Genomic DNA, 26852 nt, shown 5'->3' on the forward strand with positions numbered 1-26852 from the left:
GCCCTTCTCTGTATACACTCAATATGCCTTGCTAGTCCTAGTACAGGTCCCACATGCTTGAGCAATATCCTAGAATGTGTGGCACAACTGATTTGTAAGCAATCTCCTTTGTAGACTGATTTCACTTCCCCAGTAACCTACCAATAAACCCACAACTGAGCCTATGTGATCATTCTACTTCATGTCCCTACCAAGTGTTACAATGAGGTATGAGTTTACAGATTCCAACTTTGACTCATTAATATTATATTCATTGGCTACTGTATGTTATCATTTTGCGAAGTGCCCAGTTTTACATTTTTGAACATTTAAAGCAAATTGCTAATCACTACACCACTTTGAAACCTTATCAAGGTTTGACTGAATATTTGTACAGCTTCATTCTGACTGCACTTCATTCTAGATAACTGCATCATGTGCAAAAAGTCTGAAGTGACTATTAATACTGTTGGCAAGATCATTATGTATAACACAAACAGCAAGGGGCTCGACATGTTTCGCTGGGGTACAGCTGAAATTACTTCTACATCTGTCAATGACTCTCCATCCTAGATAACGTGCTGTGTCCTTCCTACCAAGAAATCCTTAATCCACTCACATATTTCATCTGATAACCCACATCATCATACTTTTGATAATAAGCATAGATGTGATACTGAGTCAAATGCCTTTTGGAAATCAAGAAATACTGCATCTACCCGACTGCTCTGACCAACAGCTTTCAGAATGCCAGGTGCGAAAAGTGAGAGTTGGGTTTCGCACGATCTATGTTGGCATGTATGAGGCCATTGTGTTTGACCTTAAAAATGTTCTAAGATTCTGCAACAAAGCTGTCAAGGATATTGGGCGTTAGTTTTGCGGATCACTTCTGCTACACTTCTAACCTATTGTAACCTATCATTTCTTCCAGCTGCTGTGCACAAATTCTCGTTCGACACATCTACAATAGATTACAGTTAAGACAGGGGCTAACTCAGCCGCAAATTGGGTGTAGAATATGATAGGGATTCTATCAGGCCCTGGGACTTTGTTCAATTTTAACACTTTCAGCTGTTTCTCAACACAGCTGACACTAATATCTATCCTTTGTAAAGGAACTTTTTGAGTGACTGGACACTAACTTTGATGCCACTAACAGCCACTAACTATGGCTAGAATTTCTTTGGATTTTGTGAATGATCATTTGGTAATATTCTACTATGGTAGTCATTGGAGGCTTCACACAACATTCTGTGTCACTCCACACCACCATTAGATACTAGCAGACTAGGTAATTACTATCCCTAGCATAGGTCCCGTTGCACCATAACACAAATGGCTGGAGTTTGGAGCGGTGTCATGACCGGGAAGTATGGGAAGTGAGGACTGCTAGTGAATGGTGTCACATTGTGTCAAGTGAGAAATTGTGGTTCTGCACTACCCCAGATCGGCATCGTTGGTGAGTATGACAGTGACACCGGGCAGAGGTCCCAGTGTTCCAGTGATTTGCAGAGTCGCACCTGGCATCACAGTGTAGGGAGCCATCGGGTATGACCTCAGGTCACGGCTGGTAGTCAGTGAGGGAACTATGATGACACAGCAGTATGTCGAGTACATCCTGCATCACCACGTCTTACCTCTCGTGTGACAGTATCGTGATGTATTTTTCAATAGGACAATGCTCATCCACATATGACAAGTTTTGCCTTGGACTGTTTCCTTGATGTTGAGGTGGGACCAGCTTGGACATCAACTCCATCCCTGTACCAGTATCCCCAGGACATTGTGGAAAAGTTACAACAGTTGTGGGCCAGCTTGCCTCACGAGAGGCTAAAATGGCGTCATGACACCCTTCACAACCAAACCAACCTGTGCATCCAGGACAGAGGGGTGCGACATTATATTAATAAATGGGCTCATACTGCCTAGCTCACTGTCAAACTGACTCAATTTTGTAACCACTGAAATAACATCCCATACCCTCTCAACCCTGGAAGTTGAATTTAGTTTCCTCCTTCCCTTCAGTGTATTCCACTCTTTTGTTGTTGTCCAGTGCAGATGTTATGCATGCAGCATTCTATGCAAACAAATGCGCATAGCATTTGTATGTTAAGAGAAAGCTTTTAACATTGTTTATTGGAATATTCTAATTGAAATTGTAAAGGTAGCATGGATAAAATACAGGGAGTCAAACATTATTTACAACTTGTACACAAACAAGACTACAGTTATAAGGGGTCAAGGACATGAAAGGGAAGCAGTAGTGGAGGGGGAATGACACAGGTTTGTAGACAGTCCTTGGTGTTATTCAATCTTTACAATGGACAAGCTGTGAAAGAAACCTAGGATAAACTGGGGTAGGTAGAGGGGGGGACGACTTAAAATTTGCAAACAACATTGTAATTTTATCAGATGTGGGAAATGACTTGGAAGAACAGTTAGAAGAGGATATGAAATGCTCATAAAATGTGAGAAAGGTAACAGTATACAGTCACATTATATCAGGATATATAATTTAATCACTAAAATAACAGTTTTTACAAATTTGGAAGCAAAATAAGAGATGATGACTGAAGTAGATATAGAATGCAGACTCACAATAGCAAGAAAAGCATTTAAGAAAAAGACAAAGGAACAGGGAGCGAAAGAGGGGGACAGCGGAAAAGGAGGGGACAGCGGAAAAGGAGGGGACAGCGGAAAAGGAGGGGACAGCGGAAAAGGAGGGGAAGGGCAGGGAGTGGAGTGGACTGGAGCAGAAAAGGAGAGGAGGGTGACACACAAAGAGGATGAGGGAATGCAAGACGGGAGGAGGTGATATGACAAAGGGGCAGAAACTGTTGGGTGGAGGGTGTGGGGGCAGTAGATTACCGTGGGTTGAGGTAGGGATAATATCAGGAGTGGAGAATGTTTTGTTAGGATAACTCGCATCTATGCATTTCAGAAAAGCTGGTGGTGGAGGAGAAGATCCAGATGGCCCCCTTCCACCACAAGCTTTCCTGAACTGCACAGATGGAAGTTGTCCTAAGAATAAATTCTCCACCCTTGAAATTATCCTGGCCTCAACCCACTGCAACCTATTGTCCCTACACCTTCCACATTACCTCATCCTCTTTTTGTGTTCCATTCTGTTCCAGTGTACCTGTCTGTCCTATCTCCTTCCCTACGCTCTTACCTAACTCCAGAGTGAGCTGATGGAGACGACAGTCACATGTGTGTGAGATGTGGTTGCTTTTATGAATGCATGTGTCGTTTAGTTGTGTCTGTCTCCAACTTACTGTGTCATTTTTATGGTAAGCAGCAATCTTTTCCTTACACCGCTGATATTCCACCCTGGAGTTTCCATTGTTTGATTTGTGGAAACTATAAAATTTTTAACATCTACTATAAATTTAAGTGTTTGTAAGTCTTTTCTGTAGGTATTTGTTAGGAGTGTAGGATTGCATGGAAGTGAAACACAGACAGTCAGTAATTCGGGCAAGAATAGAACAGATGCTTTTGATATGTGGCGCTATAGAAGAAAGCTGAAAATTAGATGAGTACATCATGTAACTAATGAAAAGGTACTAAATCAAATTGGGGGAAAAGGAGTGTTACGGCACACTTGACTAAAAGAAGGAAGCTGTTAATAGGACGGCACTGCGGTCAGCTACACCTATATAAGACAGTAAGTGTCTGGCGCAGTTGTTAGATCGGTTACTGCTGCAGCAATGGCAGGTTATCAAGATTTAAGCAAGTTTGAGCGTGATGTTATAGTAGGCGCACGAGTGATAGGACACATCATCTTCGAGTTACTGATGAATTGGATCTGTTCCACAGAACAGATTAATGTACAGACCTGCACCACCACCACCACCAATTACAGCAACAACAAGAAAAATACATTCTAGCAAAAGTCAAGTAACAGCACTCACCTTGAAGTGTTTACTCTCTGATATCTGAGGCAAATCCCTCAACTGCAACAAAACAAGTACGGTAAGAATTAAAAGTGGTACACAAAAATTAATAATACGCGACAGCTTTGATATCTCATATAAAAAATTTTATTTATAATTAAGCAATAAATTCAGTAATATAAATGGACATTGTGCTGCATGCAATTCATACTGCATGTGCTTTGTAAGTGTGGCCCTATTTTGTACTGCTATGGTGGAGTCAGTCAGTGTAGTCAAGGTCGACCTTGTATTTCACGATAGATGGATTACATATCCACATACTGTTACATCCATTCTCCATTTTATATGACTTTATGATGGATGAGTTACATATCCAGCTATTTTTACACAATATGATGATGCCCAAAAGGGTGAACCATGTCACTTATATTAAATCATTTTGCAACCAAGGCTGTTTTTATTCTGAAATATAAACCTTGTCAAAAATGAATGATATCTCGTGTAAATTTGTATTATTAAAGCTGGAAATGTTAAATCAATCACATATACACTTAAGAGCCAAAGAAACTGGTACACCTGCCTAATATCACATAGGGCCCTAGCTAGCACATAGAAGTGCTGCAACACGATGTGGCATGGACTCGACTTAATGTCTGAAGTAGTTGGTTGGTTGGCTCTGAGCACTATGGGACTCAACTTCAGAGGTCATCAGTCCCCTAGAACTTAGAACTACTTAAACCTAACTAACCGAAGGACAGCACACACATCCACGCCCGAGGCAGGATTCAAACCGGCGAGCGTAGCAGTCGCGCGGTTCCAGACTGTAGCGCCTAGAACCGCTCGGCCACTCCGGCCGGCGTCTGAAGTAGTGCTGGAGGGAACTGACACCATGAATCCTGCAGGGCTGTCCACAAATCTGTAAGCGTACGAATGAGTGGAGATCTCCTCTGAACAGCATGTTGCAAGGGATCCCAGGTATACTCAATAATGGTCATGTCTTGGGAGTTTGGTGGCGAGCAGAAGTGTTTAAACTCAGAAGAGTGTTCTTGAAGCCACTCTGTAGCAATTCTGAACATATGGTGTGTCACATCAAACTGCTAGGATTGCCCAAGTCCATCTGAATGTACAATGGACATGAATGGATGTAGGGGATCAGGCATGATGCTTACATATGTGTCACTTGTCAGAGTCTCATCTAGACATGTCAGGGGTCCCAGATCACTCCAACTACACATTCCCCACACCATTACCATTACAGTGCCTCCACAAGCTTGAACAATCCCCTGCTGACATGCAGGGTCCTCAAATTCATGAGGTTGTCTCCACACCCACACAATTTGAAACAAGACTTGTCCAAGCAGGCAACATGTTTCATGTTATCAATAGTCTAATGCCGATGTTGATGGGTCCAGGTGAGGTGTAAAGCTTCGTGTCGCGCAGTCATCAAGGGTACACGAGTGGGCCTTCGACTCCGAAAGCCCATATCGATGATGTTTCGTTGAATGGTTCGGGCGCTGACACTTGCTGGTGGCCCAGCATTGAAATCTGCAGCAATTTACGGAAGGGTTGCACTTCTGTCACATTCAACGATTCTTCGATCATTGTCGGTCCCATTCTTGCGGGATCTTTTTCCAGCCATAGCGATATCAGAGATTAGATGTTTTCCAGATTCCTGATATTCCCTATACACTCGTGAAATGGTCACACGGAAAAATCCCCACTTCATCAGTACCTCGAAGATGTGTCCTATCGCTCGTGCACCTACTGTAACATCACACTGAAACTCACTTAAATCTTGATTAACCTGCCATTGCTGCAGCAGTAACTGATCTAACAACTGCTCCAGACACTTATTTTCTTATATAGGTGTTGCTGACCGGAATGCTGTATTCTGCTTGTTTTCATCTCTCTGTATTTGAAAACACATGTCTACACCAGTTTCTTTGGCACTTCAGTGTAGTTACTAAGCGACTGCCCTAGAACCCAGAATCTAGTGCCAGTTGCTGGGCATCTATCTAATGGCTTCCACTGGCAACAAAAATTTGATTTTCAATATTTCATATGATTACTGACCAAATTTAAAAATGCTGTTATAATCTACTCCTTAACAGCTATAATCTTGTATTAAAAGTTTAACACAAAAAGGCAAATATCACAGTTTGAAACTGTGTTTGTTTTGTGGCAAACCTGATATATCCAGTAGATTAGATTAGATTAGTACTTGTTCCATAGATCATGAATACAACACTTCGTAATGTTGTGAAACGTGTCAGGTTAATAAAAGGTGTCTATACAAGATATTACATTACACAAAATATTACATGACACTTAATATTTTTTAATTTTTTTTTTTTTTTTTTTTTGGGGGGGGGGGGGGGGATTACCCACTTACTATATCAAAAAATTCATCTAATGAGTAGAAGGAAAGGAGTTGCCATTCAGAAATTCTTTCAATTTCCTTTTAAATGTTATATGGCTATCTGTCGCACTTTTGATGCTATTAGGTAAGTGAACAAAGACTTTTGTGGCAGCATAATTTTCCCCCTTCTGAGCCAAAGTTAGATTTAACCTTGAGTAGTGAAGATCATCCTTTCTCTTAGTGTTGTAGCCATGTACACTCCTATTACTTTTGAATTCGTTTAGATTGTTAATAACAAATTTCATAAGTGAATATATATATATTGTGAGGCTATAGTGAAGATTTCTAGCTCTTTAAATAAGGATGATCTTGGATGAGCTCCAGCAATTACTCTGATTACTCGCTCTTGTGCAATGAACACTCTTTTACTCAATGATGAGTTATCCCAGAATATGATGCCACACGAAAGCAGAGAATGAAAATAGGTGTGGTAAGCTAATTTACTGAGCTGTATATTGCCAAAATTTGCAATGACCCTAATAACGTAAGTAGCTGAACTCAGACGTTTCAGCAGATCTTCAGTGTGTTTTTTCCAGTTCAACCCCTCATCAATGCATACACCGAGAAATTTTGAATATTCTACCTTAGCTACCGATTTCTGATCGAAGTCTATATTTATCAATGGTGTCATTCCATTTACTGTGTGGAAATGTATATACTGTGTTTTGTCAAAGTTTAATGAGAGCCCATTTGCAGAGAACCACTTAATGATTTTCTGAAAAACATCATTTACAATTTCATCAGTTAATTCTTGTCTGTTGGGTGTTTTTTTTTTTTTTTTTTTTTTTTTTTTTTGTGGTTTTCGGGCGCACAACTTCAATGGTCATTAGCGCCCTGACTACTCTAAGAATGCACCGCGAGGCACAAGTTGACAACAACAACTAAAAGGGAAAACACAATAAAAGACAGACTGACAGGCATAGGATTAAAAAACATCATCAAATGTCCTTAGCGAGGTTTGTCAAATTGATAAAACAAAGAACACGAGCAGCTGCTCGTGGGTCATCCGCTAAAATGGCATCTAAAGTAGTAGGCAGGTTAAGATCGAGGCGCAGTGTTTTAAGATCGGGACAGGACATTAAAATGTGACTAACCGTCAGCAAGTGCCCACATGGGCAGAACGGCGCCGGCGCAGCCGTCAGCAGATGGCGATGGCTGAACCGGCAGTGTCCAATTCGTAACCTTGCTAAAACGACCTCCTCCCGCCGAGAAGGGCGTGAGGAGGACGTCCAAGCCACGGGAAGAGGTTTTAAGGCCCGAAGCTTGTTGTCGGTAAGTGCAGCCCAATCGGCATGCCACAGCGACACAACGCGCCGACAAATGACCCTGCTAAAATCGGACGAAGGGACACAACAAGAAGCTGTCCGAGGCTGGAGGACCGCAGCCTTGGCCGCGGCATCTGCAGCTTCGTTCCCAGGGATACCGACATGGCCAGGAACCCACATAAAGCTAACCGGCGTACCGACGTCCACCAGCTGCCGAAGAGAGCGTTGGATCCGGTGTACGAAAGGGTGAACCGGGTACGGATCACTGAGGCTCTGGATGGCGCTCAGGGAATCTGAGCAGATGACATAAGCAGAATGTCGGTGGCGGCAGATGTACAGAACAGCCTGGTAGAGGGCAAAGAGCTCAGCTGTGAAGACCGAACAATGGCCATGGAGCCGGTATTGGAAACTTTGTGCCCCGACAATAAAGGAACACCCGACCCCGTCATTGGTCTTAGAGCCATCTGTATAAATGAAAGTCATGTTGTTGAACTTCGAGCGAAGTTCCAAAAAACGGGAGTGGTAGACCGAACCGGAGGTGACCTCTTTTGGGAGCGAGCTGAGGTCGAGGTGAACGCGGACCTGAGCCTGGAGCCAAGGTGGCGTGCGGCTCTCGCCCACTCGGAAGGTTGCAGGGAGTGAAAAATCAAGGTGTTGAAGGAGGCGACGAAAGCGAACTCCAGGGGGTAGCAAGGCAGAGACATACAACCCGTATTGAAGGTCAAGAGAGTCGTCAAAAAAGGAACGATAAGAAGGATGGTCGGGCATTGACAGTAGCCGACAGGCATACCGACAAAGCAGTATATCGCGCCGGTAGGTGAGTGGCAATTCGCCAGCGTCAGCATGAAGACTCTCTACGGGACTGGTATAAAATGCTCCGATCGCAAGTCGTAAACCCCGATGTTGTATGGAGTTGAGGCGGCGTAAGATGGATGGCCGTGCAGAGGAGTATACGAAGCTCCCATAATCCAGCTTGGAGCGGACGATCGACCGATATAGGCGAAGGAGGACGGTTCGATCCGCTCCCCACGACATACCACTGAGAACACGGAGGACATTTAAAGAACGGGTACAACGGGCGGCCAAATATGACACATGTGGAGACCAGCTAAGTTTCCTGTCAAAGGTAAGGCCTAAAAATTTGATTGTCTCCACGAGTGGGAGAGCAACGGGACCGAGTCGTAAGGACGGTGGGAGAAACTCTTTGTAGCGCCAGAAGTTAATACAGACCGTCTTCTCGGCAGAAAAACGGAAGCCATTGGCGACACTCCAGGAGTAAAGACGGTCAAGAGAACGCTGAAGACAGCGCTCCAAGACACGTGGACACTGCGCGCTGCAATAGATGGTAAAATCGTCCACGAAAAGGGAGCCTGATACATCAGCTGGGAGGCAATCCATTATTGGATTGATAGCGATGGCGAAGAGAGCGACGCTCAAAACTGAGCCCTGTGGCACCCCATTCTCCTGGCGAAAGGTGTCTGACAGGACAGAACCCACACGTACCCGAAACTGTCGATCCATTAAAAAGGAACGAATAAAAAGAGGGAGGCGACCGCGAAAGCCCCACGTATGCATGGTGCGGAGAATGCCCGCCCTCCAACAGGTGTCGTAAGCCTTCTCCAAATCAAAGAACACAGCCGCGGTCGGGCGCTTTCGCAAGAAGTTATTCATGATGAAGGTCGACAAGGTAACCAGATGGTCGACAGCAGAGCGGCGCCTTCGAAATCCACATTGTACATTGGTAAGTAGGCGTCGAGACTCGAGCAGCCAAACCAATCGAGAGTTAACCATTCGCTCCATCACTTTACAGACACAGCTGGTAAGCGAGATAGGTCGATAACTGGAAGGCAAGTGCTTGTCCTTCCCCGGCTTAGGAATCGGGACAACAATAGACTCGCGCCAGCATGCGGGAACATGTCCCTCAATCCAGATGCGATTGTAAGTACGAAGAAGAAAACCTTTACCCGCAGGAGAAAGGTTCTTCAGCATCTGGATATGAATAGAATCAGGCCCTGGAGCGGAGGACCGTGATCGTCCAAGTGCGTTTTCCAGTTCCCGCATGGTGAATGGGGCATTATAACCTTCACGATTCGAGGAGCGGAAGTTAGGTGGCCTCGCCTCCTCTGCCTGTTTGCGGGGGAGGAAGGCAGGGTGGTAACGAGCGGAGCTCGAAACCTCGGCGAAAAAGCGGCCGAAGGCATTGGAGACAGCCTCAGGGGCCACAAGGACTTCATTCGCGACCTTCAAGCCAGAAACTGGGGAGTGGACCTTAGTGCCAGATAGCCGGCGCAGGCTACCCCAGACAACAGAAGAAGGAGTAGAACTGTTGAAGGTGCTGGTGAAAGCAGCCCAGCTGGCTTTCTTGCTTTCTTTAATAATACGACGACACTGAGCACGTAATCGTTTATAATTAATGCAATTCGCCACTGTAGGGTGGCGTTTAAAGGTGCGTAAAGCACGTCGACGAGCACGTAAAGCGTCCCTACATGCTGCGGTCCACCAGGGGACCGGTACGCGACGTGGAGAAGAAGTAGGGTGAGGGATGGAATATTCAGCAGCAGCGAGAATGACTTCCGTGAGGTGTGCGACCTGACGATCGCAGCTTGTGAAGGTTTGATCCTGAAAGGTCGCCCTGGAAGAGAAGAGCCCCCAGTCTGCCTTGGAGATGGTCCAACGAGAGGAGCACGGAGAGGGAGTATGCTGCAGGAGATGGATAACACACGGGAAGTGGTCGCTCGAATATGCATCAGCAAGTGCATACCACTCAAACCGGCGTGCAAGTTGGGGAGTACATATAGAGAGGTCTAAATGGGAATAGGTATGAGATGTGTCCGAAAGAAAAGTAGGGGCGCCAGTATTGAGGCAGACAAGATTGAGCTGGTTGAAAAGGTCTGCTAACAAGGAGCCCCTCGGGCAGGATGCTGGAGAGCCCCAAAGAGGATGGTGGGCATTGAAGTCTCCAGTTAACAAAAATGGTGCAGGTAGCTGAGTAATAAGTTGCGTCATGTCTGCCCTGGTAACGGCAGATGACGATGGAGCGTAAACGGTACAAAAGGAAAACGTGAAAGTGGGGAGAGTAATGCGGATGGCTACTGCCTGCAGGCCGGTGTGCAACGTGATGGGATCATAGTAAATATCATCCCGGACCAGCAACATAACCCCTCCATGAGCTGGGATACCTACCACAGGGGGTAGGTCAAAACGCACAGAGGTGTAGTGTGCCAAGGCAATGTGATCGCATGGGCGTAGCTTCGTTTCCTGGAGGGCTACGACGAGCGGACGATGCGAGCGGAGCAGCAACTTCAAGTCCTCTCGGTTGGAGCGAATGCTGCGAATATTCCAGTTAATAAGTGCCATCGTAAGAAAAGGAAGATGAGAGAAGGGGTCACCTCGAAGGCCGCTTAGGGCCTGGCTTCGAGCGAGCACTGCCGCCGCTAGCAGGAGGCAGACAGTCATCGTCCATGGGGTCTATAGGGTCATCGGCCATCGCAGGAGGATGGCCGGGAGGGGGAGCGTCCTCCGCCGGTGAACGGCCAGATGTTCGGCTACCAGCGGTGCGGCCAGGCGAAACGGATGACGGCCTGGGGCGGCAACCGCTGGGTGGCGCAGGAGAAGAAAGGCGCCGCGGCGGAGAAGGAGAACTGTGCTTCCTATGCGCCTTTTTAGAAGGACGTTTGGTGGAAGTACCGGTCGAAGGCTGGGAGGTCGAGGAACGGAGGAAGTCTGCACGGGATGGTTCCTTCTTGAAGGCCCGTGCATCTGACTTCGGGGTCTTCGACTGAGCAGAAGCTGAGGAAGTGGCTGGTGTCTGTGGGGTGATGGGAGGAAGAGGAGACGTCGACCGCGCGATCTTAGCACTGGCCGAACGGACGACCGTGGTGCTGAAGGTCAGATCGCATGTCTGGGTTGCTACCTCCCGGGTAGTCCGAGGAGAGGCGAGTACAGTGCTGTATTTCCCCGCTGGGAGCAGCGTGGGCTTCCTACTAGCCAATAGCTTGCGAGCAGCCGAGGTGGACACTTTCTCTTTGACTCGAATTTCCTGGATACAGCGTTCTTCCTTATAGACAGGACAGTCGCGGGAGGATGCGGCATGGTCACCCTGACAGTTCACACAACGAGGAGACGGAGGTGGACAGTCACCCTCATGGGCATCCCTGCCACAAGTGACACAATTAGCCGCATTGGAACAAGACTGTCGAGTGTGATTGAAACGCTGACACTGGTAGCAGCGCGTAGGTGTCGGGACATAGGGGCGAACTGAAATGACCTCGTAGCCCGCCTTGATGCGCGATGGCAGCTTAACACTATCGAAGGTTAAGAAAAGTGTCCGGGTCGGTACAAGGTCATTGTTGACCTTTTTCATGACCCTATGGACAGCCGTCACGCCCTGCTCAGCGAGGAAAGATTGAATCTCCTCGTCAGTCAAGCCGTCGAGGGATCTAGTATAGACCACACCACGAGACGAATTCAAAGTTCGGTGAGCCTCCACCCGGACAGGGAATGTGTGAAGGAGTGTGGCCCGAAGCAGTTTTTGTGCCTGAAAGGCGCTCTCAGTTTCGAGTAATAGGGTACCGTTACGCAATCTGGTACAAGATTTGACAGATCCAGCTATGGCATCGACGCCCTTCTGGATAACGAAAGGGTTGACAGAGGAAAAATCCTTTCCTTCCTCAGATCGAGAAACGACGAGGAACTGTGGGGCAGGCGGTAGTATTTTTGTCACTGTTGGCTGGTCACGTTTCCGTTTGTGGGTCGAAGTCGAAAGCGATGGAGTAGAATCCATTGCGGAGGAATCCCCCATGATTGCCAGCGTCTCCGATGGCGCGCTCCTTCCTTGTGGGGACCCTCTCAGAGGGCACTCCCGCCTTAGGTGAATGTTTACACCTCAGGTCACACCTCCCGAGAAACAGACGGAGGGACCAATCGGCATGGTCAGGAGGTATCAGCTCAGGCAATCACCCCTCCCCGGGCCTGGCCTTTACCAGGGGGTACGCGCGTGCCTTACATGTCTACCCAGGGCGGGGACTTACGCGTTACCCCGTCACCGGCTACGCGTGCGAACGCGTGGGTCGGCCTTCAGACACGCACAGGGAGGAAGGAAGAAGAGGAAAAAGAAGAGAGAGGGAGAAAGAGGACAGTCTGTCTCAAACGCCGAGGCGGAGACCAGAGAAGGCAAGGAGAAGAAGGCAATGAGAAAGCAAGGAGAAGGAGGCAAGGAGAAGGCAAGGAGAGGAAGGCAATGAGAAGGCAAGGAGAAAAAGGCAATGAGAAGGCAAGGAGAAAAAGGCAATGAGAAGGCAAGGAGAAAAAGGCAATGAGAAGGCAAGGAGAAAAAGGCAATGAGAAGGCAAGGAGAAAAAGGCAATGAGAAGGCAAGGAGAAGAAGGCAATGAGAAGGCAAGGAGAAGTCAAGGGAAAGAGTAAGGAAGACAGTGAAGTGGAGAAGAGCAAAAAAAAAGGAACCAACAAAAGGAATGAAGAAACGAGAAGTGAAAAACCAAAAAGACCACGATTATAGGTCGGGAAACCGTCCGTCTCCGGACGCAGGCGCTAACTACCCCCGTGAGGGGGATGGTCTCCTTTTAGTCGCCTCTTACGACAGGCAGGAATACCTCGGGCCTATTCTAATCCCCGGATCTGTTGGGTGTGATAGCTATACTTTTATCATTGGCAAAAAGTACCAGCTTTGCATGTTTGTGAACATAGAATGGCAAGTCATTAATATATATTAAAAACAGCAGAGGACCCAAGACCGAACCCTGCGGCACCCCATTCTTGATTGTTCCCCAGATTGAGAAATCACCAGTTTTTTGCATATTATGTGAACTTTCTGCACTCTTCCAGTTTGGTATGATTTAAACCATTTGACCACTGTCCCATTCATATCATAGTACTTGAGCTTATCTAGAAGTATTCCATGATTTACACAATCAAAAGCTTTTGAGAGATCACAAAAAAATGCCAACAGGTGACTTCCAGTTACTCAGAGCATTTAATATTTCATTAGCGAAAATATATATAGCATTTTCCATTGAAAAACCTTTCTGGAAACCAAACTGACATTTTGTTAAAACTTTATTTTTACAAAGGTGTGAAGCTTTTTCAAGAATTTTGGATAAGGCAGCCAGAAGAGAGATTGGACTATAGTTGTTGACATCAGACATATCCCCTATTTTATGCAGTGGTTGAACAATGGCATACTTCAGTCTACCTGGGAAAATACCCTGCTTCAGAGAGCTATTACATATGTGGCTAAGAATCCCACTTATTTCTTGGGAACAAGCTTTTATTATCCTGCTGGAAATGCCATCAATTCCATGTGGGCTCTTATTCTTGAGAGAGTTTATGATCTTCCTAATTTCACAAGAAAAGGTGGGTGGAATTTCAACTGTATCAAATGGTGTGGGTAAGGCGTCTTCCATTAACTGTCTTGCATCTTCTAATGAATATTTAGATCCTATTTTCTCTACAACATTTAAAAGAGGATTATTCAAAATGTTTTTGACTTCCGTTTTGTTGTCTGTCAAGTTTCCATTCGCTTTGATGGTAATGCCGTCATCCTGTACTCTTGGTTGCCCTGTCTCCCTTGTAATAATATTCCAAATTGTTTTGATTTTGTTATCAGGGGTATTAATCTCAGACATGATTCACGTGCTTCTGGACTTTTTAATAACCTTTCTTTATGTAGCACAGTAGTTTTTATAATATTTGGCTGGTTCTGGGTCATTACTCTTTCTTGTTGTTAGATAGAGTTCCCTTTTGTGGTTACAAGATATTTTTATTTCTTTAGTAAGCCAAGGTTTTTTGCATGGTTTCTTATAATTAGATTCGACTACTTTCTTGGGGAAACAGTTTTCAAATTCTCTTACAAGTGTATCTTGAAATAAGTTATATTTTAAATTAGCATCGGGTTCCTTGTACACCTCATCCCAGTCTAACTGCTGAAGATTTTGCCTGAAATTTCTAATTGTCGAGTCATTAATTGAAAGCACAACTTTGGAGAGTAGTTTTGAATTACTGAATGGAGCTATGTCATATACTGTAACTAGATGAGTACCATGATCAGGAAGGCCATCCTCAACAGGACACGAATTTATGTTTTAAAACTTATCTTGGTCTATAAAAGTGTTATCTACCAATGTGCTGCTGTCCTTTACTACCCGAGTAGGAAAATCAAGACAGATGTCAAATTGAAAGAACCGAGCAAGACTTGCAGGTCATTCTTCCCATTACACTCTTTCAGTGAATCAACAATGAAGTCCCCACAAATAATAATTTGCTTTCCCCTATCTGACAAATAGCACAACAAGGCATCCAAGTTTTCCAGGAATAAATGAAAGTTTCCCGAGGGGACCTATATACTGTTACATTTATCAAAGAGCCCTCCTTCAGTTTAAGTTGACAGGCACATGCTTACATATGTTGCTGTAGACAAAACTTTTTTGCATCTAAGCTTTTTACACAGTGATAACTTTTGACATACATGGCAACTCCTCCTCTCACTATTCTCTCTACACATACGTGCAGCTAGTTTCTAACCACTGATATTTACCTTTTCCATATCAGACACAATGTGATGCTCAGACAGGCATAGTATATCTATTACATTATCAGATTCAATGTCATCTAAACAAACCAGGAGCTCATCTACCTTATTCTTCAACCCCGGAATATTTTGGTGAAAAATGGTAACATTATTTTTTACTTTACTTTTGTGAGAATCTACTTTTTCTTTAATCTACAAATATTTTGGTTAAATATGGTAACATTATTATTTACTTTACTGTGAGATATGGACCTCTTTAGCACCTGCCTGCCTGAACTTCTCATTGGACACTGATATTAGTCTAAAAAAGAGGTATATCCATGAGTAACAGTGTCCCCCCTTATGGATTTCGCTAACAACCCTGCCAGTTTACCCTTCCCTTTTCTACTGAGGTTTAGGCCATGCCTTGTGAAATCCGCCCTATCAATAGCCTCGAAAGGAACCGATCCAATGTCTGACAGAGTAGCCGCCCTACACAACTGATCCAACTCCATATTTACCCTCCTAACAGAGTGGTTCAACTGGGGCTGATCATGCCGCACGAAAGCAGGCACCAGCCCAACATTGGTATGGGTCGTTGCCGAGGCTATTTTCACCAGGTCACACTCAATACTGCAGCCCTGATCCCTATCAATACTGTTTACCACGCCACCCACTGTCATCACATGATCCTGCTTTGAGAAACCCTTGCACAAGGAACCTATATTCTCTACCACCCGGGTAAGACATGCACTTGGCTTGAAAAAGTTTGTGACCTGGTACCTGTCACCTAATTTTTCCTGCAAAATCTGGCCCACACCTCTTCCATGGCTGCTACCTAGCAACAGAGTTTTCCTCTTACTTTCTACTCTTTTTGATACAGTTGGTTTCCTAGTGAGATTTTGTTGCATCTTAACATCATCTACTTCTACTGGAGCCTCTTTCTTACTTAACCGTGGTAGCAAGGTAAATCTATTGGCTGTGCCAATTGGGAAACTGTGAGACACTGTTCTCTTTCTGTGGCCCCTGTTCCCAGCTACCACTTCCCACCACTGTTTACCCTCCTCCCCCCCTTAACCTCTTCAGTTCCTCCCACACACTGTCCAAATCAGCCTGGAGGGCTCTAATTTTCTCCTCTTGTTCAGCTATAATCCTATCTCTTTAGCAAACCCTGCAAAATAATGGAAGAGTCTCGTTTGCTTCCCCAATTCCCATGCCGCTACAATTTCCCCAATGAAACCACCTGTCACAATAAGTGCACAAAACCCCTGAACTAACTTTCCTACTGCAGCTCACACATTTAGTATCCATGGTAGTTTGGAAATTAGTTAAGAGATTTACTAAGTGATAACGGTAATATATTAAATATGGATGTAAAAGGACACTAAATATGTTTTGGAAACTAATATGTAAGTAAACTATTAGCAAATGCACTTAAATTTGTGGTATAATGCTAAATAAGCATGTTCAAAAACTAGGCCTAAACAGCTGAATGTAACCAAAATGAACTTTTTGCAATTACTGGAAGAATATGAAAATAAAAGAAAAACGTTTAATGGCAAGCTTGAAGAGCACATTAATGAACGTATTTAATCAGTTAATCTATAGCAAATGCACTTAAGATTGCGGTATAACGCTAAGTACGTATACTCTGAAAGTAAGGCAAAGCCGCGAAATGTAAAGAAAAGAACTTTTCGCGATTACTGGAACAATACGCAAATAAAAGAAAAACTTTTAATGGTGAGCTTCAAAAGCACCCTAATGGACATATTTAATCAGTTATAGCAAATGCAATTACAACTGTGGTATAACGCTAAATATGCACACTCGAAAAATTAGGCCTAAGCAGCAGTAAGTAAACAGCTGTAGTTGAGAATGAGAGCACTTACTGATGCCCAACAAATTTAAGACATAATTTCAAACCTTTTCAAAACTTTTTGTCATTGTCAGTCCCCCCCCCCCCCCCCCACACACACACACACAAATTGATGAAAGGAAAAATGTTTATAACATGCTACATTTTTGCTCTTCACACAGTAAAACTACTGCATCAGACATGATTTTTAATTTATCACTTCTATACTGCTAAGTTTATTCACAATGCAGTTTGTAGACAGTATCTATGTATCAGGCAGAATGTACCTGCAGAAGTATATACACTACAATACTTATGAGGTATGTTCAATAAATAACGCAACACATTTTTTTCTGAAAGTATGTTGGTTTTATTCAGGCCTGGAGCTTTACTCTATTTTAACGATTTCAGCTGTTTTCAACACCATGACACTAATACTTATTTCAGTCATCATTTCAGTGTCATGAGGATTTAATTGGGGCAATTCTTCTGGGTTTTCCTTTGTAATGGAATGATTGAAAACAAGAGTTTAGCATCTCATTTCTTGCTTTGCTACCCTCAATTTCAGTTCCTGCCTCGTTCGTTAGGGACTGGACACTAAATTTGGTACCACTAACAGCCTTTACACAGACCAGAATTGTTTTGGATATTGTGAAATGTCATTCGGCAATTTACTGCTAGACTGGTCATTGAAGGCATCACACATTGCTCTCTTGACAGCTAAACAAGTTTCATCCAGCATTTCTGTATCTATAGTTCAACACTTTGTTTTACACATATTATACAATAATGTCTGTTTCTTTAAAAGTTTCTTTATAGTGACTGTATAACATGGAGGTTCCCTTCCATTGTGAACTGTTCTACTGGGTATATATCTAGCCAGAGTAGAGTCAACTACTCTTTTAAAGTTGAGCCAAAGTTGCTCAAAATGCTCCTGACTTGTGCTGATAGTTTCAAGTTCCTCATTGAGATACGACACTTTTGATATTTTTATTTAATTTACTGAACATATATAGTTTCAGTTTGTTTTAGTTGTCCTTTGTACTTTGGTAATAACCTAGACTCTCGCTAATGCGGCCCTCAGTAGTCCAGCCTCTCAGTAATCCGGCTCACATCCAGCTTCTAGTTGCTCAAGCAGAAATGATGACGCATACAATACTGAGTTCTAATGTGTAACAACATTATTATTAAATACAATGTTAAACAATACTACACATGTTTGAAATTGTCACTTTTTTACTGTTCATTCAAAGCTTCTGAAAAAAAGCACCTTATGTTAGATGTCAAATAGAAACTCGAAATCAGACATAAGGTGAACTGAGGTTCTTCACAGGAAGCCACTGTTGCTGGGTACAATGTTGCGATGCAACTATTTGCGACAAAACTAAAAAGATAAAAAGCGTGCAGAAAAGTTATGATGAAAGTGATGAAGGAGGGGACGCAGGAGGAGAGGCCATGAAGAAATCTCACACTGCTGGAGCTAAAGCTGCAGACATCTTCCTCGATTACCAATGTCCAATACTGATGTAATGCTTGTAAAGTCATTGTGTGGTAAAGCATACTGCCGTCGAGTGTCTTCATTGTGACAAATAAAATTTGGGGCATGTTTCATAGTGAGGGATATTACCATATAAGAACATTCTCAATAACTTTGTTTTCTACAAAAATGAATGTGTCTCTGGATCAGTATTACACCTATTTTACACTAAATTTAAGACACACTGAATAATACGGCACTGCCGCTAATCCGGCACCCGTACGTGCAAGAAATGGCCGGATTAGCGAGAGTCTAGTGTAATTGTTCCCACAACCGCTTCGTGGTCACTGATACTAGTTTCGATTTGGACATCCTCAAAGGGATGCTGCTTTTAGACCCAATATATTTGCACTATGAGTGAGGTTCCCAACTATCTGTTCCAGGTTGTTTTCAGAGAAGGCATTTAGTAAAGTTTCACAGGATGCCCACCACCAACAAAACTGTAATTTTTCTAACTAATTGTTGGATGATGAAAGTCTCCATCGATGATTACAGTATGATTGGGGAACTTAACATTCAAGTGAACTGAGGTTTTCTTTAAAAATTTCAGTTACATCAGGAGATGAACCTGATGGGTGACAGAAGGATCCAATTATTATTTTATGCCCACCACTGATACTGAGCCTTGCCCAATCAGCCTGACATGCAGCTTCAATTTCTATCACTGTGGATTCGAGTTTCTTGTCTACTATGACAAAAACACCACCTCATTTCCCATTTGCCTACCCCTTTGATGTACACTTAAATTTTACCCAAAAATCTTACTGTTATCAATTTCAGGTTTCAGCCAGCTTTCTGTACCTAGTATTATGTGAGATACTAATACTACAGAAACAGTAGGTACAGGCAGACTGCATTGTGTGGATTTGTCAACCACATTTTGGCATATATGTGATTTTAGATTTAAGTCCAGTGCTGCAATCCGTTAACAACATGTGGAAGCAATAATGCATTAGCGCGTCTTGATGCGCATCTTCTGTCGTGTTTGATGAAATGTAAATTACTAGTTCAGGTCAGTAGTGCTGTGAAGTTGCACTTGACAGGGCCTATACTTAAAATGTCACATAAAAGGAAAGAAAGTGTGCTTGCCAAGAGAAAAAAAAGCATGTACGAAGGTCCTATTCATTAGAAACGAAGATAGAACTTCTGGACCAGTATGAAAAATATGAGCATATTCACATTCCAGCATGCTTTAGGACTTAGTGACTCCACTGTAACAACTAGTCACGATAATGTGGTATCAGTTCGAAAAAATGCTCAATCTCAACTAAATGAAGTGTGACTAGAGACAGCAAATCTCACTCGGAGGCGGTGAGTAGAATGGAAAAAATGTAAGCCATTGGACTGAGCACCACAACAAAAGCATATGCCTCTCTCTGGGGCTGCTATTCAAACTAAAGCCACGAGCTCATATGCAGATATGATGAAAAAAGACAATCCAGCACCTTTCTCGGCCAGTTCAGGTTGGATTGGACTGATTGATTGATGCATAGTTCTGACTTCTACAACATTAAAATGACAAGAGAGGCAGCTGTGGCAAATGAAGTTGGAGCCAAGGAATTGAAGAAGAGGCTTATTTTGGAATCCAATGCCTAGCCACATGCTCATTTCTATTGCTCTATTGAAGAAAACACAGCACTTGGGTTTAAGACTACCAAGGACAGATGCACATATCTTTTTGAAGGAAACGCTGCAGGGTATGGCAAATTAAAACCCTTTATGATCTGTGAAAATCCTAGGGTAATGAAGGGTTCTGATAAGAGCGTATTATTGTTTGTTTCAGTGATAAATTTATTAAAGTGTCTATATTTTGCTTTAAAATATGTTCCAGGAAGATAGCAAGGTTTATTTTTGACAAGAAATACTTAGAAACTGTGCTATCTTAAAGTTAATATGTCAGTAAACAAGAACCTAAGAGCATATTTTATATATAAAATTGCTCTTGATTGACGTGAACTCTATATGTACGGATATTCTGTGGAACAAAACTATAGCGGATAATAAGATTTACCTTCATGTGTAAAGGTGTGGAAAAGCAGGAAGAAGAGCATGTCACCATGTTTAGACACTGCATATATAACACCACATCTATGTTTACCAACAAACTGTCCATTCCAAAAACCACATAGTAATTATCACTGCAGATATTCACAAACATATCTATGGATATCCACATCTGTGTTGGATTTTATCTGCAAAGTAATTACTACTGCTGATATATCCACAAGTATCTGCATCCACACAGAATGCTAACTATTGTGTCTACATCTATATCTACACAACTACTCCACAATCCACACTTAACAGCTTGGCAGCAGATTCATCGAACAACTTCCAGATTGTTTTTCGACCACTCCATTTTCTAACAGCACGTGGGAAAAATGAACACACAAATTCTTCTGTGCAAGCTCTGATTTTTCTTATTACAACTGTCATTTTGCCCTATGGAGGTGGGAGTCGATAAAATATTTTGACATACTAGTCAGAGGATAATGCTTGTGATTGAAAATCTTGCCACAACAAAAAATGCCATTGTTTTACTGAGTGCCACACCAACTCGCTTATCACATCTGTGACGCACTCCCTCCCATCTCGCAACATACAAAATATTGCGCCCTTTTTTTAACTTCCCCCTGTGTCATTCCTGTCTGGTAAGGATCCCATACGGCATAGCGATATTCCAAAAGATGGACAAGCACAGTGAAGGCACTCTCTTTAGTTGATCTGTTGCATTTTCTAAGCATTCTACCAATAAAACACAGTCAGTGGTTCACCTTCCCCACTTTATCTACATGATCGTTCTAATTTAAGTTGAAACTTCCTGGCAGATTAAAACTGTGTGCCGGACCGAGACTCGAACTCGGGACCTTTGCCTTTCGCGGCCAAGTGCTCTACCAACTGAACTACCCAAGCATGACTCATGCTCTGCCCTCACAGCTTTACTTCTGCCAGTATCTCGTCTCCTGTGAGGGTGGGGCGGGGCGTGAGTCGTGCTTGGGTAGCTCAGTTGGTAGAGCACTCGCCCGCAAAAGGCAAAGGTCCCGAGTTCGAGTCTCGGCCCGGCACACAGTTTTAATCTGCCAGGAAGTTTCATATCAGCGCACACTCCGCTGCAGAGTGAAAATCTCATTCTGGCTAATTTAAGTTGTTCATCAGTTTAATCCCTAAACATTTAATTCAATCAACAAATTTTAAATTTTTGTGATTTCTCATATAACTGAAATTTAATGGGTCCTGTTTAGTACTCACGTGTAGGACCTGGCACTTTTTATTACTTCCAGGTCAACTGCCAATGTTCACACCATAAAGATATTTCGTTTATATCATTTTGCAATTTCTTTTGATCTTCTTATGACTTTAGTAGATTGTACTTGACAGCATCATCTGAAAACAATGTAAGAGGACCGCTCAGATCGTCCCCTAAGTCTTTGACATAGATTAAGAACAGCAGAGCACCTGTAACACTTCCTTGTGAACCCCCAGATATCATCATTTTTTCACTCTATGACTTCCTGTTGATTACTACGAACTGTGACCTTCCATTTTGAAATAAATTTTCGACATTTGACTGTAAATTCAAATTCATTTCTTTCATGCAATCATGATTTCATCTTTATAGCCTTTCTCAAGCGCAAGATGAAATGTCAAAATGCCCGACCTACCCTCATGACACATTATCATAATTGAAATAACATTTATCATCGTATTACGTGATATGAAGGCGTATGTAAAATACATAACATGGCTAACATTGCACAGAGTGAGTAAACATTAACTGTAATGCATATATGACAGTCAATACATTGTTGTGGCCTGCATTCATCACATCCATCCCACCAGATGACAGGAAATGACAAATACAGTCGACAACTGAGATGATACCCCATAGGCAAGCAATACAATTAGAAGTCATTAGAAGTCACTTTTGAGGAAAAGTCTTCTGCAAGTATAGAAATATTGAATCAACTTGAGATCCCCGGTTGATAGCCCTCATTAATTTGTGTGAATAAAGAGCCTGCCGAGTTTCACAAGAATGAAATTTTCTAAAACCATCCCGGTTATGTCAATAGATTTTTTTTTTTTTTTTTTTTTTTGGTGGGGGGGGGGGGCGGGAGGTGTATGTTGTAATGTTTGAATACAGTATACGTTCAAAAATCCTACTACAAATCAATGTCAGTGATGAGGGTCAATAATTCAGCAGCTTATTCCTATGTCTTTAGGTACAGCTCATTCACTGAGCCAGTGGTCGCACATGGTTGCTAAAAATAGAACTGTTTCATAAGAATACCCCGAAAGGAATCAAATGGTACAAAATCAGGACCGGAAGATCTATCTTTACTGAGTCACTTAAGTTGCTTGGTTACATCACGGTTATCTATTTCTAAGTTACGTATGCACATGTTGTGCTTATAGTCATTTAACTAATGATTTATTGGATGGCACTAATGGAAAGTAAAAACGCTCAAATGTGAGTAAAGCATTTTACACAACATATTACTGCAAAAAAAATCATGTCATATCAGTACAGGTACTGGACATTCTGTACAAATGATAAGAAATGCTTATTTTTACAGTTGTATATCATAAACGAAAGACTGATCTTCAGATTTGAGCACTCATCACTGGCAACTGGTCAAAATCTTCTGGTAAAAATAATCAGCCCAAAATTATGCAAGAAATAAGTCTAATACATCACATCCTTGGTAAATATATTATACATTATTACAATCAATTCATATTGCAGGTCCAAACAAGGTACTTACAACAAGATTCCCAACAATCAACAATGGCGGACACTCAATCTAAAGGTGATTATTACATATAACTAAAACTGGTCACCAACCATTTGACACACAATTAAGAGTGTAAAACTAAGGTCTTCCTACAATATATAGAGCTATGATATATCTCACAACAAAATGTAGTCCATTCCCATCTATAGAGATTTTGAAGGAATTTTTTCTGATGTGCAGCACTGAAATGAAGAATTAACAGCAGAATCCGATACCGGTATGCCAACTCACAACCAAACTGTCACCTTTCAATCTAACCTAGACCTCTGACAATGCTACACTTCAGTAAGTTGTCACATCTGAAATTTCATACTCACATTTGTTGGTTTCACCTACTCACAATCAAACTGTCCCCTTCCAACCTAACTTAGTCCTCGGGCTAGTCTACAGATCAGTCTGTCACTGCAACCTACATTTCAGAAACTATTATGGGCAGGAAAGAAATATTGTCATTGTTCATCAATATTGTCACATTGCTTGTTGAAGGCAGTATCTACCCATCAGAAAACTACCACACGGATAAGCAGAAGTTGTAGCCTCTGAGTTTCGAAAGGTTGCATTATGCCTTACAGAAGTTGCCACCGTTTGCGACACAATTGGTGAAAGAGCATTTACGGGGTTGGCAGCTGTTGTGTTTCATGTCAATGTTGATAACAATTTGTGTGATGAACAATGGGAACTGAACAAGGCAGTCAGTAGAGAATCAAAACATTCGTTTGTAAGTTTCTGCAGTCCTTAAATCAAGTTAGCTGGAGGGCATTGTAAAAATTCAAAGAAGGGCTGCTCCTTTTGTATTATTATGAAGTAGGAGAGAGGGTCATAGATACAATAAGTGAGCTGGGGTGGTTATCGCTAATAAAAAGGTGTTTTTTGTTGCAGCAAGGTCTTTTCATGAAATTTCAATCACCTGCAAATGCAAAGATATTTTTCTGATTCCCAGCTACATAGGAAGAAATGATAATCATAATAAGATAAGAAAAATCAGGAGTAGGACAGAAATACTTAAGCATTCATTTTTCCTGCAGACTAAGAGTTGGATGGTATAGGAATATCAAGAAGGTCCTTACTGAACCCTCTGCTAAAAACTTCAGGTGACATACAGAACAGTCATGTAAGTGTAGATATATTTTGTTCTTTCATGTTAGAATTTAATCCCAGAGTCACAATTTTCAACAAAATCGGAAATAAGGCATTCAAGTAGGTAATTTCGAAGTCAAACATATATCTCAGACTACTCTACACAGCAATCTATTCAGGCACTCTTATTGTCATGTTCAGATTCATTGCCTTCACCAACTCTAATGCAAATTTTCACATTCCAGCCTCACCTAGGCCTTGAGCGTCAATACAGATCAGTCTCTCAGCACATCCTGCTTTCGCCTTCATCAAATAAACATGAAAATCGGTAACCAACTTCAAAATTCATAACAGCCAGGTCAGTAAAAGCTACTCTGCTGCTCCTCATATTAAAAACAAATGTAATCAATTTGTATCATCTGTTGAAAGAAATCACTAGCACCAGTGGTTCTAGTCGGTTACCTATACTATCACCCGATTCAACATGTTACACAAGAGTTGCTGGCACTCTAAGTGCATTTCAGCTAACACACTTCCATATCTAGCCACAATACTGTCATCTCCAATGTGGGAAATTAAGAGAACACAATCGTAATTGAAGAATATCTCATGTTGTGCAATGCAGATACAGGCAAGTATAGCAATGATTCTGTCTCTCGAGGTAAAATTCTTACATCGTCTCAAGTCAATCCAGAGGTTGCCTGTGTGGTCTGTCTGCATATCCATCGCTAAGCTATAGAAACCACCTAGCAACTAACTACTCCCATACAGTCACTATTGGAGAGGATTTATAAGCAACAAAAATGTATTTATTTTGCATAAAACATGGCGTGTAAGCAACAGAGATGTATTTCATTTGCACAAAACATACTGTGTCATCTGGGAATATACATACATACTGACAGAATCGTTTCTGCAAAATATTCAAAAAAGAATTATTTCCAGCATAAACTGACAGGTGGTAGTTAGTACATGTCAGTGCTATACATAATTTCTCAATGTGAATGTAATTTCTTCTGGCCAGCTTTGTGCTATACAAAAATGTGTGTGTACATAATTAAATAAAAGAATTTTGCTTACCAGAAAGTCACTATATGCTTTCCTTTGGCTGTATGCCTAGCCTATGAACACAACTGTTGTTATATTATTTTACAATTATAACATGTGCTTAAAAAAAAGGTCCTGATAAACGTAAAAACCTATGAAACATGACAAACAACATTCACTCACTCCAAGGTACATTGGGCATTACAGTCAGTAACGTTTGAATAATTCCTTATTTTCATGTTCCCACAAATTATCACCATTGATGCCATTGAAAAACAGTGAAGTCTGAGCAAAGTCTAGTATATATAAAATTCTAGCTGAACCAACTACAAAATACAAAGAACTTAACACTTTAAAAACATAGGCTACAACAGTGCTTATAGCCCATCAATAAACTAGATACAAAAATGAAATCCAACCAAACATCTTCAACATTTCGATCCTCAGCAGCAAATGTCCATGCTTTTGTTCAAATAGTTAATAATACAAGAACAGTCAACCGTACTTATACCATATCACTGTTCCATACAATAACATTTATATCTTTCTGCAGTTTTTTGAATATACAGTGCACAAAATATAGGGTAATGGCAGCGAAAAATAACAATTGCTACTGGCGGGGGTGGGGGGGGGGGGGGGGGGTTTACTTCCTGTGAAGGCTTATTTTAACGCTTATGATTTCTCTTGCTGTTTCGCAACTGCCGCTGCCAAATGAAATAAAGCGAAAGCAACGTTCTGTTAAAAGCTATACTTACACGTTTCTCTATACTGAGAGGTTCTTTGGTTTCTGTCACAGCTTCTTTCTGAATTACTATTCGGTTTACAGTTAACAACACCAGGTCACCAATTTTCACACCATAATCGAATAATTGATATTGGTCTTCTAACTGGAATGGACAATGGTATGTTATTTTAACTAGAAAAAAAACCACACACCTGTCAAACGAGAACACGTATATACGCACACACACAAAAGAATTACATTGTACCTGTTTCCGTCTATGTGTCAGTCGTTGATCTTCTGGATCCACAGAGAAAATATTGGCAAGTTTTTCTTTCAATTCTTTTATCTGCATCGACAAAGTGGTTGTTACAGTTTCGACTCGTTTACCAGGTCCTCTAACTTTCACAAACATCGTATAAAATTATGTTTACAAGCTAGACGTCAATTGTTCTCAAGTAGCACAAAAAAAAGGTAGAAACTACATGGTGACTACAACAGTACTGCCAACGTTTGTGTACGTTTATGGATTTAAGAAACCTGCCCTCATATTTATTTATTTTCATTGCACACGCAAGAGGTGCATGTAGTTGGTACCGGATTATGAGTGGAGCATGACAGTTATTAGATTATATTTCAGAGTTTTTTCTTGAGAAAGAGAAACGTACTTGATTTCATAACCAATAATTTTGTATATCGCATTGTTTGTAAAGTAAAGTAGCCAAGCCGAACAACACTTCG

At 42.2% G+C, this 26852-nt stretch overlaps 1 protein-coding gene across 1 annotated transcript in view; it reads right to left on the minus strand.

Moving 5' to 3' along the window:
- Positions 1 to 26554, minus strand: part of LOC126210499 (E3 ubiquitin-protein ligase UHRF1-like) — a 162485-nt gene extending 135931 nt beyond the window's left edge. The window contains exons 1-3 of the mRNA XM_049939743.1: positions 26380 to 26554; positions 26146 to 26277; positions 3891 to 3932 (exon numbers count right to left, since the gene is read on the minus strand). Coding sequence (XP_049795700.1) covers positions 3891 to 3932; positions 26146 to 26277; positions 26380 to 26526 — 321 coding nt within the window. The 5' untranslated portion in view covers positions 26527 to 26554. The remainder of the gene's footprint in view (positions 1 to 3890; positions 3933 to 26145; positions 26278 to 26379) is intronic.
- Between the last annotated feature and the right edge of the window lie 298 nt (positions 26555 to 26852).

The sequence above is a fragment of the Schistocerca nitens genome, chromosome 10, assembly GCF_023898315.1.
Source record: "Schistocerca nitens isolate TAMUIC-IGC-003100 chromosome 10, iqSchNite1.1, whole genome shotgun sequence".
Classification (NCBI taxonomy): domain Eukaryota; kingdom Metazoa; phylum Arthropoda; class Insecta; order Orthoptera; family Acrididae; genus Schistocerca; species Schistocerca nitens.